Source organism: Semicossyphus pulcher, unplaced genomic scaffold (assembly GCF_022749685.1).
Source record: "Semicossyphus pulcher isolate SPU_LCO1_2020_fin unplaced genomic scaffold, fSemPul1.0.p SCAF_6, whole genome shotgun sequence".
NCBI classification, from domain to species: Eukaryota; Metazoa; Chordata; class Actinopteri; order Labriformes; family Labridae; genus Semicossyphus; species Semicossyphus pulcher.
In genome coordinates this window covers 9,853,527-9,866,177 of record NW_027211737.1, presented here as the reverse complement: position 1 = coordinate 9,866,177, position 12,651 = coordinate 9,853,527, and the positions used below count along the sequence as shown (strand labels likewise).

Genomic DNA, 12,651 nt, shown 5'->3' with positions numbered 1-12,651 from the left:
TTCCCATTAGCACAACCACATATTGTGTATTAGATATGATCTCCAGCTCAACATACATCCCCCCACGCAGCATTTATTCCATTAAAATGTTAACTTTCACTAGAGCTTCTCCTGTCACTCTCCCATTAAAACCACATGAGGCAGCACCCAGCTGTGCGAATCAATTTTAAAAGACGTTTCATACAAAGAGACTTTGGCACGTATCAGGGATTAAAGAAAATCAGCGAGAAAATCGGGGCAGGGAAACTCCGAGCGAAGCCAATTCAATTTCCCCCGAACTGTCACTGTGACAACTCTGCTCTCTTTCCTGCTTTTGTTTCAGGATGTGAACTTTGGATTAACCTCGCTCTTTCTCTCTCTCTCCCTCCTTCTCTGCAGGGTGTGGTTCCAGTCAGGCATCAACTTCCTGGCGGTGAAACCGAGCAACCTGGTCGCGTGGGAGATCAAACAGGAAATGGCACCGGGGAGCAGCTCGTTGGCGGTGATGTGCCAGAGGAAGGCCTACTCCACGGCAGAGAGGTACGACTGAATCTTACATGTCGGCTCCTTTTTTTTTTACAACAGCTTTCTCTTGAGTAATTCAGGTGCATAAAAAGTCTGAAAAGGTGGTGCCTAGAAAAGAGGTGTCTATGGAAAATACACTAAAACAAAGAAGTCAGTAACTATGGAGGCAAAACATGTATATCTCTGCTGTGTATGCACATCTGTGTATGTGGTGTCTGATGTAGTGCAGACAACACAAACACACACTGACACACTCATATGTATTGTTTCACAGTGAGAATGCAAGCTGGAGCATTTTACCCTGTATGCTACTAAATATAGACTACAATATATAGGCTGCTGTGTGTATCTGTGTATGTGTTGGTGTCGGACAAAATCATCTGGAAACTCGTGTTAGCCGCGGCTGAATGGAAAGCTAAGCATTGATGAATATAAACCCTGATGTTATCAGTTCATTCTCTCTATTCGCTCTGTTTGACTTCAACTTTTTCTCTCTCCTTTCCACCCCTCCTTTCCCTCTCTCTTTCTGCTGGATGAGAACAGTGCTGATGAATGTCTTCCCATTGCATTAAACTATTATTGCAGGCCTTTAGCTCAATTAGCACCACTTAGCTAGCCGTTAGCCACGTCCAGGCTTGACTGATGGACACCGTCGGCCGGCCTCGGAGGGAAATAAAACCGATGACACAACAGCGCCGAGCTTTCTAATTAAGAGCATGAGACAGTTAAAAGTTTCATCAGATGTTTTTCAAACTTGGAGACAATGAGTCTGTGACTTCAGACGGAGGAAGACAAAAGGCTCACTTCTAGCTGCAGTGGTCGATTTTCCAGCTGTCGCCTTTATTGTCTCTGGCTAACACTATAAAAATATAACTTGATGGCTAGACACATGGTATTGTGCTAAAAGAAAGAGCATAAAGCTGCATGTCCCAGACAAGACGTCAGCATCTATTCTAGCTGATGATACATTCAGATGACAGCTAGTCATAGACTGTATGAAAGAAGTGGACGTAGCTGCTGGGACGTTACCCGTCGGTTCGTGAACGTCCCTTTTTGAAGCCTTGATGTGGCATTTGGGTCGTCGCCATCTTGTTTTTCTGGAGCCAGATGTGACCAAATGTGGGCAACAAATTGGATAAGCTTTGTTTCTGCTCTAAGCTGGTAGAGAGGCTGCAGAATTAGCTACTTGTCACAGGTAGCCACGTCCTGAAGCAAACCCTGCTTTAGCGGACCCTGTGCTCACCCTGTCAGGGTTCCTCGTCTATAACTTATACACATTATCCTGCTTATTACACTGCTATTTTCTTACGATTATTTTATTTATTTAAATGTTATTCTATGTCCGTTTTCTGTTTAAAAATAGTCCGTTACACTCACAGTGAGAGCTGCGTCCATAGCAGCGGTGAACTCTGTAGCCTTCTTAAAATGAGCTAAGCTAGCTTATTACTCACATTAAATGGAAACTTTAAGTAAGACACGGTGAATTGGACTGCAGGACATTTTCTTTTCCATTCACCGTCCTTAAACACCGCCATGTGCTGTCTTCAGTTTTGTAGATCTCTCTGTCGTAGCCTACAGTTTTTGCGTCTTTTAACCTTTATTGCTTTCACTCCTCTGATTTCGTCTCTTTTCTTTTTTTCCCCTCTGTAAGCAGACCGACGTAAAATTTACCGGACTGCTTTTGGCGGATTGATATGATCACAGTTAATCCTCCGGATAGGGTGATTGGAGCTGCTTCCCTAGCAACGATTTGTTCTTCATAGCAACAGTCTGTTATCGAGAACTAACAGACCTCGGAATTTTGTAATTAGCCACTCAGAATCAAGTATTAACGCAGCCAACATCCTGCTGTATTTAAGAAAACTTGAAACTAACAGTTGAGACCAAAAACTCTTTTATACAATTTGACCTCTTTTTGTAGCCAATGGAGACTCCCCCTACTGGCCATTAGAAAGAATGCAGGTTTACCTTTTATTGACTAGATTTTTGAAACCACAGACTACATCCACTTCATATACACAGGCTATGCATCTAAATAGAGAGACACAATTGTTGTTGTACTGAATTGTCGAGGTTGTAAATAACCTTGTTTCCCTGCTTGGCTTATAAAATGTATTGTATTTTAAAAATACATATATTGTACTTATAAGCTTATAAGAGAAAATTAATTTTGGAGGACTTAACTGACGGGTTTGATCTAAAGTCAACATGTGGTTCCGGGTGTGGAGAAAAAAGATAGTGTTGGTGCTTTTTTTTGGATATTTCTTCAATGGATGACTCGTGGATTCACACTCCTGCGGTGCACTTGCATCAGAAGGCTTTGATGAATTCTGGGATGTGCTAGCCACGGTAGCCTCGAGGCAAAGAAGTTATTTTCCCGGCCTGTTGTCATCCATCAGGATGGTGTTGTCTGAGGTGCTGGGGTGGAGGTGATTCTAAACGGCTGCTTATTTCCCAGAGATTTAGCACAGATCCACGTGTGGTAGAGGGGTTTATTTTCCGTTCTTTTTTCCCCCCTTGCCCTGAAGGAAAAACTCTTCAAAGTGACGTCAGGGTAAACACGGAAAGTGATGCAGATTATGATGCGGCTCTCAGAGGGACGTACACATAGAATAAAGAACAACAACGCATTCTTTCACATTCACGTCAACTTATAGACAATCACACTTCCTGCTGCTTTCAAAGAGATGCTGTAAACAAAGACGTGTGTAAAAACTCAGAGTATGATGCTGATGTAAACTCGTGCATAAATCCACATGCCTGTACACGCACAGGCACGCACGCTGGAGAAGCAGGGATCATTCAATTCAGTACCTTGTGTTAACTCACTAATGAAAGAGTATTGCAACTGGATGTGGGAGTGAAGCTGACATCTTTTACTACAGGGAAGACGCACACACACACACACACACAGGTACAGCATATATAGACTGCTCCTTGCGTACAACAGGCGAGAACTGCGGCTTCTATCAGCGCCGGCGTGGGCGGGATGGCTAATTAAAAGAGCTGATCTGTATTAATCTCTAATGAGATATTAGTGGTTGAGACATGAAACAGTGAGTGTGCTTTTTTTTTTTTATGAATGAGAAGGCGGGAACAATTACTACCTCTGACAATTAATCTTGTGAATTGATTCTTGTTAGCTATTGTTGCTCTGTGATATAATAAGATCTGACATGATACGGTTTGCGGTGTGTGCGTGTAATGGGGAATGCATGCTGAGTGGATGCAGTAATTAGAACCAGCACGGAGGCTTCGCAGCGTGTGTGTAGGTGTGTTTTTGTGTGTGTCTATGCGGTGGGTGCTTTGCATATACAGTATTTCTGCATGTATGTAGGTTGAGGAGGCAAAAAAAGGAAAGAAAGTGTTGATTATGATGACTGTAATTACAGTTCCAACATCACATGTCCCAGGAGACCTCAATTATGCTTTTCATTAAAGCGCCCTAATTGTGCGCAAAGCCCTCATTTGTTTCTTTATTGATTTTGATTACACAGTAATTTTTCATTATTTGCATATTTCTCACTTTTTTTGACCCTTCTGATATCATTTAGTTGTAATTACGCAGCATGCCGTCACAGTGTGTTATTGACACTCTGGTTAGTTCTGCCGCCCTGCCCCAGTGCTCTGCTGCTGCTGCTGCTGTAGTGTTTCAGAGCCATGAAAAATAACATGCATGTGTGTGTCCGCTCTCAGTCTATTGAGGAGCCCTCGAGCAAGATGTGTCTGCTGTTGGAATTCATTTTGTTTCATATTCATTAACTGTCCCTGATCCTTTAATATCATCTTATTATAAAGTCTAATCCTGCTGTGTGTCTGTTATTGTCTTATTTGTTCTTATGCAGAAGGTCTGACCTTGTTGAAGTTACAATCGGAGCCTCTCGGGAGTTTTGTCTCACTTGTAAAATTAGTTTTTGCTCTTATTATTACTTTTTTATTACATTGCATGTTAAATAAATGAAACCCAACAACAAGTGGGACAGGCTCAGTGTGACCTTTGTTTTGTCTGGCAGGTTATGTGAGGAAAAAATGTGCCGTGCTTTATGGGTCGGCCCGGGCCAGCTCTGCCAGAACGGGAGCAGTGCTCTATTTCATGATCATGATTAGATCTATAGATTAACACTGCTAATGGGCCGTGTTCAATACCAGAACTGGGGTAATGCACTGTCCACACTCCATACGGGGACATGCTATTTATCTGCTGTGTGCACACACGTGTGTGTGCTAAACAGCATTAGTGAGTTTTTCATCAGCCTCTGCTCGCAGAAAGTTCCATTTAATGATTTTACAGTGTTTCCTGCAGTAGCTGAGCCATCTGTGAATACATTACTCTACATGTACTGTAGAGATGAATTAATTAAAATAAAGAAAGTACTTAACAGAGCGAACGTGTAACATTAAAAGAAGGTGGAAGTGGATATTTTTAGACTTGTAATAAAATCATAGCAGCAGTTTTCCAGGAAAGCAGTGAATTATCTTTGAACCAGGTAGTGAAGAAATAAACACGAGGCTTTAACCTCTGCGAGGATGTGTGGTCATTTGCATTGAAAGCTTTTATCTTTGTTCAGCATTGCTGCGGATAATCCATCTTTAAAGCGTAGAAACATTTAAATCCTTTGTTTTCGTGCGTATATCAAATTCTGTGAGCTGAACCTTTAATAATAAACACATCTTTAATGTGTTGAGACGGTTAAGATGTAAAGACTAGACATCTTTTGATATCAGGAATCAATTGACACGTTTGTTGTTATATTCTGTCAGGCAGGTAAAGGTGTACAGACTGCTTTGATACATTTTCTCTTTTCACCTCGTCATTATATAAAGGATAACTAACACAGAGCACACTTTTAAACATGGCCTCAGTTGTTGTTTTGCATCTTATTATTAGTTTGATACAAACCCTGTGTTTCAGCATGAAGCGACGGTTAAACTCTGTGGTGATGGATTTATTATCATCATTAATGCTGCATAACTTTTTATCTTGAGCACTAAACAGAGTCTTTGTACAGCAAACAGATCTCTTCTGTCATTCAACCAAATGGTTATTAGACTCCTGTTGTTGCTGAGCTGCATTGAGAGCAGAACTAACAGCTCTGCACACGGTGCTTTATTTCTACACGTCAGAGTGTTGAAGAAACCATCAACCTTGTCAGGTTAATTAATAACTTTTTCTATTTTTTACTTTTCGACTCCCGGTCTGCTGATCACTTGGTGCATGTCATGCCTCACTCTCTCCTCCCCAGATTTCCTGTCTCTCTTCAATTGTCTAATAATTTTACATTAAAGGCAAAAAAATAATTTAAAGTAAAAAAATACCATAAGAGGATTAAATAACAACAAATGGTCTTCTGCCACTAAACTAACAGCTCCACATGTGCTGACATATCTCTAGAAACCGACCAATTAGTGAACAAGAAAGTCTAAACTTCTTTTTTTTACATATTCTGTGTGGTGATTGAAAAACCATATTCATTAAAACTTAAAATTAAGGGACACATATGAACCAGTAAGGGCCTGTTTCCACTAATGCTGGCAGCGGCCACAACCTGCACTTCTCACTGGCGCTTACTGTTGCTAGGTTCCGAAAGTTGTCTGGCGACACCTTCCACTTCCCTCGGTAGTGATGGTTAAGTCACTCTATAGTAATCTGCTTTTATATTTACTTTTATTTCCTGAAAACATAAAAACACTGAAAGGCATTGTGTCCTGGCATTAGCAGCAGCTTTAGACCTGGAAATTGTACTTTAAAAAAAGGATTAGCTTCTCCTCCGCCATTGTAGTTTACAAAGTTGATATTGTAAGTCCCGCCCCTTCTTAAGTTTGATTGGCCAGTGAGGGAGAAGTGACATTGATGAGCGTGGCGTTGTTCCAAAACTTGAACTATTTTAAACTGTGAGCTGAGGGTGCTTTTGCGCTGAGGACGTTGAACTGCTTTGGTTTTGTATAGAAAATAGGCGCTGCCAGCACAAATAACGCCTTTAGTAGACAAAGGCCTAAGTAGTTGCTAATTAGCATGCATATTACTAGCTTATCATAAATCATTTAGAGTATTTATTTAGATAGTAATTCCTGCAAAACACCTTCCTTACTTACTATTAGCTACAAATAGGAGGTTATCGGGGTAAGCTCTTAGTTTATGGACTAATAGTCATCAAAAATAAGGCTTTATAATGGCTTATAGTGAGCCAATATGCCTATAGACTATATTATATTTCCACTGAATCATATTTCCAATGAAATATACAAACCATAAAATAACAAAGTGCCATGCGAGTTCTAAATGATCACAAATGGTCTTCTGCCACTGAACTGTCCTTCTGTATTACTGCAATCAAAGATCAAAGGAACCATGTAAGCACACGCCCAGAATCCCCAGTGTTTGTTTACCGGGACTAGTGGAGACATATTTGACAGGCATGTATTGAAGTGTCAAAACAAGATTTCCTGCTCTGATCACGCTCTCCACACACACACACACACACACACACACACACACACACACATTAACATATGCAGGAAAACATAAATTGATACGCACTTATGCAAATATATGCAAACACGCCCAATGAGAGCTCACATGCTTACATTAACACACACAAACACAATGCTGTGGTTTGCATCGCTGCGTGCTTTAACTTATAGCTAACGCACAGCATGAGTTATTCATCAAGCAAAGTCATCAGATCATAAATGTTACATAAACATGTCATGACTTATTCAAACACACACAGTGAGGTGTGTGCGTGTGTGTGTGTGTGTGGTAGATCTGTCTTTACATCATGACTTCAGTTTGAATGATCACAGACATGTTAACGTTATCAAATGTTGTACAGTGTTTATTTGCACAAAAGGGGTGCAAGCTCTCATGTCAGTTTAAATTAAAGACATAACAGTCGGCTGACACAGGAAGTGGAGATGTTTCAGTTCTGACACAACGTCAGATCAGGTAGAATCCAATTTACAATGTTAAAATTTACATTACGTACATCTGAGATTTAATACAGCACAAGCAACGATCAAGACAGGAGGGAACAAAGTCAGTAACAGCTTTAAGTGCGATCAGAGGCTGGAGCCCACAGGCAGTACGAACAGGCACAGGGTGTACAGCAGCATCCTCATCATCAACAACATCAACAAAGTGGTCGTCGCCATCATCATCATGAATATCCTAATCAACATCAACAACATCCTCAATGTCATCATCATCAATAGCATCAACACCATTGAGTGCAGAGGGTCATGAAAGAGCTGGATCTTTAGCTTCTTCTTAAAGGGGGACAGGGACTCTGTGGACTGAGTCGAGTTTGGTAACTCATTCCAGCAGTGGGGGACTACTGAGGAACTAAATTATCTGCAAAACAAAGATGCTTCTGGTTTTGAGACTTCAGTTGCAGATTGAGACACAAGCAGGTTCAGTTTTTATGTTGGAACTGCTTCGGATTTTGTAGGTGTTGTTAGAGCAGAGTGTCGCCATATTTCCAATTTCTTTTTCATTCCACCAAATGGTTCTTTTTTCTTTTGCTCCTGAGGCCAACAGCGGTCACTGGCAGTGGGACTTGTAGGAAGTGGGTTAAAACAAAGATGGAGACTTTATCATTATCTGTTTTATCCATCCATCCATAATCGCAGGGGGCTGGAGCCTCTCCCAGCTGTCATTGGGTGAGAGGCGGCGTACACCCTGGACTGACACAGGGCTGACACACAGCCAACCAGTCATGACAACCATTCATACCCACATTCACATCTACGGGCAATTCAGAGCTTGTCTTTAGACTGTGGAAAGCCAGAGTACCAGGAAGGAACCCATGCAGACACAGAGAGAACATGCATACACGCTCAACAAAGGCCCCCTATGTCCGAACTGGGGTTCAAACTGGGAACCATCTAGCTGCGAGGCGACAGCGCTAACCACTGCACCACCGTGCAGCCCTTTATCTTATTAAATAAAATAGATGTTAAATGTGATTAATGTTCAGTTTTCATTTGAAAAGGGTAATTAATTACAATACATGTTTAAAATCCCCAAAATACCGTGTCCTGAAGCATCGTATCGTTTGGCCTGTAGCGATTCCCCGCCCTCTTTAAATCCACAGAAGAAGAGGGGGAAACGCAGGGCGCAGGGTTAAGTGTTGTATGGTTTTAGTCGTTTGTAAAGACAAACTAACTCAACAGAGAGCTTTTGTGTTGAGTGCTGGCAGTCTCTCTGGGATACACACACTTACACACACTCACGCACAGTAGCAAAGACACGGGGCCAAGATGTCTGCAGTCTCTGTTGGCACACATGAGGATTAAAAACACAGCAACAGGGAGGAAGCGGAGAAAGAGAGAGGGTTGTCTGCCAACAACAGAGAGAGAGAGAGAGAGAGAGAGAGAGAGAGTTAAAGTGAGGGACGGAGAAATAAAACAAAACAAATGAGAGAGAAGGAGGCCGAGAGCACGACAGTGTTGCTGTTTGTGTTTGTCCCTGGAGAGAGAGAATAGAGAATTCCCTTCAGATACACTCGTCTCCCATTTTCATTCACTGCAGTGTGTGTGTGTGTGTGTGTGCGTGTGTGTGTGTGTGTGTGTGTGTGTGACTGAGGGATATTTCTTTCCTACATGTTTATGTGATAAGCATACAGAATCAATTAGTGTGTGTTCTTCTGTGTGACACATGATCCACCATCACTCTGTCCAGGGCCAAAGCAGTTGCCCTATTTTATCCTGAAGAGACGATTCCTGATATCACAGAAGCACACACACGCACACACACACACGCACACACACACACACACACACACACACACACACACACACACACGGATGTCTCCCCATGAGTGCTGTGCACTGAATACATTACTGCTCACCTTTTCCTGAACCATATTACATGACACGTCACGCTAGGCGTGAAGACACAACCAGAACTTGCAGCAGTTAGTGTTGCTTTTACCTGCACAGTCGAATGCAATGGGAGTCGTCGGTATGCATTCATCATATATCAACAGAAATATTGTCATGGTTACTCACTCACAGTATTTTAGAGGCTGTGGAAATCACAAATAACTTTGCTAATTTGAGTAGTTTTGTTCAATGTAAAGCTTTGATGTTACTAAGGGGTCTCTTGTTTTGCTGAGCTCAGCAGACACGTCATCCTTCAAAGTGAAAACATCACCGTAACCGTTTTGTTTTTCAAGTATTTAATCAGATTCTCTTCGTTTGAGGCTGCCCGGTGGTGCAGTGGTTAGCGCTGTCGCCTCACAGCCAGGAGGTTCCAAATCCATCTTTGGACGAGGTGGAGTTTGTATGTTCTCCCCGTGCATGCGTGGGTTCTCTCAGGGTTCTCCGGCTTCCTCCCACAGTCCAAACACATGCTCGTTGGGTTCATTGGTGACTCTAAAATTGCCTTCAGGTGTGAGCGTGAAAGGTTGTCTTTCTCTGTGACTGCCGATCAGTCCAGGGTGTAACGACAGCTGGGTACAGCTCCAGGCCCCCCGTAACCCTCAACAGGATAAGCAGTTTAGATGATGGATGGATTTTTTAATTTAGAATTATTTTGAGGAAGTAACATGCTGTATTAAGCATGTGTATAACAGCTTAAGTGACTAATGAGTGAAGCCCTGCTGCTGACAGATACGTGACGATGGTGATTCACTATAGTCAGTTCAGTTTAAAGGAGCAGTTCGCCCCCTGTCAAAAGCCTCTGTCAGTCAAAGCTGGTGTTCTCTGTAATCAATAGAAGCGATAATATTTCAAATTAGCGCCATAGCTGTGGAGAAAGTTGTACATACAGCACGTGGTTTCGCCTATTCTACATTCCTACAACACCCAGCGTGCATTGCGCCACTCCCTCTGAAAGGAACGGCCCAGCGAGAAACGCTGGAGCGAAATACTACCGTTTCGCTGCAGGCAATGGCTCAGAGCGGTACAGAATCGTTTTTACGTAGCCTGGCAGAGGTTTTCCAGGGCCTGTTGGAGAAGCGGATAGCGTCCTCCAAAGGCACAGAGCCAAATTGCATTTTCTTCTCTACCTCGATGGCACTAGCATCCCATGATAGCATGATAGGACTGAGGTTGAAAATCAGTGAACTGGCCCTTTAAAGATTTGTATCTTAATATTAGTACATGCAGTACTTGTACGAAACACCTCTGCAAACTTTATTTGAACCCATTACATTGAGGTGTGAACAAGTATTGACCCTGTTTAGTAACCTCTGTCACTGTAATATCAAACTTTCTGCACCTAACATGTCCTTAAACCTCAATCAATCCTGCAAGCGCTTCAAAATGTGAAACCTCCTGACAACCGAAACCTGTGGAGCTGTGAGTTTGTGTCCCTTCACCATGCAGTCCTAAAGATGTTTACTTCACCATCTTCTAACTCTGCTTTCCCACCTCCTGGAGGTTATAGAAAGCTTTTATGATCTGTACTTTAACACCTCCACCTCTGAGTATAGATTTGCAGTTGAAAGGGAAAAAAAATCACAGGGATGATTGTGCAATTGAACACACACACACACACACACACACACTCAGCAGGGTTCCGTTTTCACAAGAGCAGGGGGAAATGGCCACCTCAGTGGTAATAGTCTTTGTTTATCCTGCCCCCCCCTCCCTCCTCCCTCCTCACCTGATTGCACAATTGGGGCCAAATTGTCGCCATACTGTCCCACATGTACACATTTACTCAAACAATGTCTTTTTCTTTGCAGTTTATTGAAGCATCACTGATGGTTTTACTCTCCATTATTGCCATTCTTTCTATTTCACCTCATCCTTCCATTACTCTGTTTTTCCCTTTCTCCTCCTGGATTGCTTTCGGATCAACAATTCGCTTTTTTTATGCTCTTATTTTCTATTTCAATTCCACACGAGCATGTTCGGCTTGCGAAAGGTCGACAACGTATACTTACTTTGTTATTTTTATGTCTTCTCACATCTCGACACAGAAGACTAGTTTGGTACCAGACAGACATTTCATTTCCAAACTGCTTTTATTTTGGCTGGACCAGAGTTTGTCAGTGAGAGCTGTTAAGATGCCAGGCATCTAGACTTAAACGTTTGAACAGGACTTTGACAAAAGAGGGGACGGGGAGGAGGAATTGAAAGAGGAAAATGTGGGTGAGGATGGACTGAAACGGGAGACAGGAGAAGACGAAGGAAGAGATGGAAGTTGGAGCCAGGCTGCTGCAAGGGGAGGGAGATGTAAGAGGAAGAAAAGTAGATATTAAAAAAGGAAGAATAAGAGGTTTAAGGGGCCGAGAAAGTGAGAGAAAAGCGTATTTCCAAAAAAAGAGACCACTTTAGGTTTTTAGGTCCAAATCAGAGTGGAAAAACTGTGTGGCGGATTCGTTCACACAAGCACTGCAGGCGAAGCAGCAAGTGAATAAACCCTCCTAAAATAAACCTGTCAGCCTGCAAGGTAAGACTTTTGGGAGCTCGGGTCATCAGAATGAATTTGATTTAAGTCCTTGTACCTTCAGCTGGGATCCGTCAGCTTGTCTCCAAGGTGCGCCATAACTTACCTCCTCTGGAGTTCATACTGTCATCCAATTAAGTAAGTTGACCTGTGCGACAGCCCCCGAAAAAACACAATTTACTGCATTTCTTTGGCCGCAGTTTCCATTCATAAAGCTGGCAGGGAAAAGTGACGCCTCTACAAAGGACACTCCTGTAATTCTCCAGGTTATGAGACATTTTATATGAAAGCGGAGGGAAGCGCTGGCTGTCAATTACAGGAAACAGAGACATAAAGACAGCTGGGATAAAGTGAGATTCGGTGGGAATAAAAGCAGCATTTGTGTTCATTACGTGTGTTTTGGTGCTTCGCCGCTCCATCACGGTCCTGAGCGCCGACCTGGGGCCGGCTAATTAGGCCTCGCAGATATGGATGGGGTTTATGTGTACAGCCGCGCACAGCATCATTCTGTCACTCACTGAAATGACCCGCGCCCACCTGAGCACGCTCAATCACCAGTTATGCATACATGTGTGCAAGCGAGGACGCATGCAGGCGCACACACATGCATGCAAATACTGGGTGTATTGAATATGCTGCATGAGATCACAGGGTTCATAAAGAACACACACATGGATGGTCATAAACACACACACACACACACACACTGTACTTTTCTGAATGTTTTTGTAGGCCACGCTTTAAATAAC

General features: G+C 42.6%; 1 protein-coding gene across 1 annotated transcript in view; it reads left to right on the top strand.

Annotated features, from left to right (window-relative positions):
• Positions 1-12,651, top strand: part of LOC138610153 (transmembrane protein 132C) — a 292,087-nt gene that overhangs the window by 151,415 nt on the left and 128,021 nt on the right. The window contains exon 4 of the mRNA XM_069682861.1: positions 379-519. Coding sequence (XP_069538962.1) covers positions 379-519 — 141 coding nt within the window. The remainder of the gene's footprint in view (positions 1-378; positions 520-12,651) is intronic.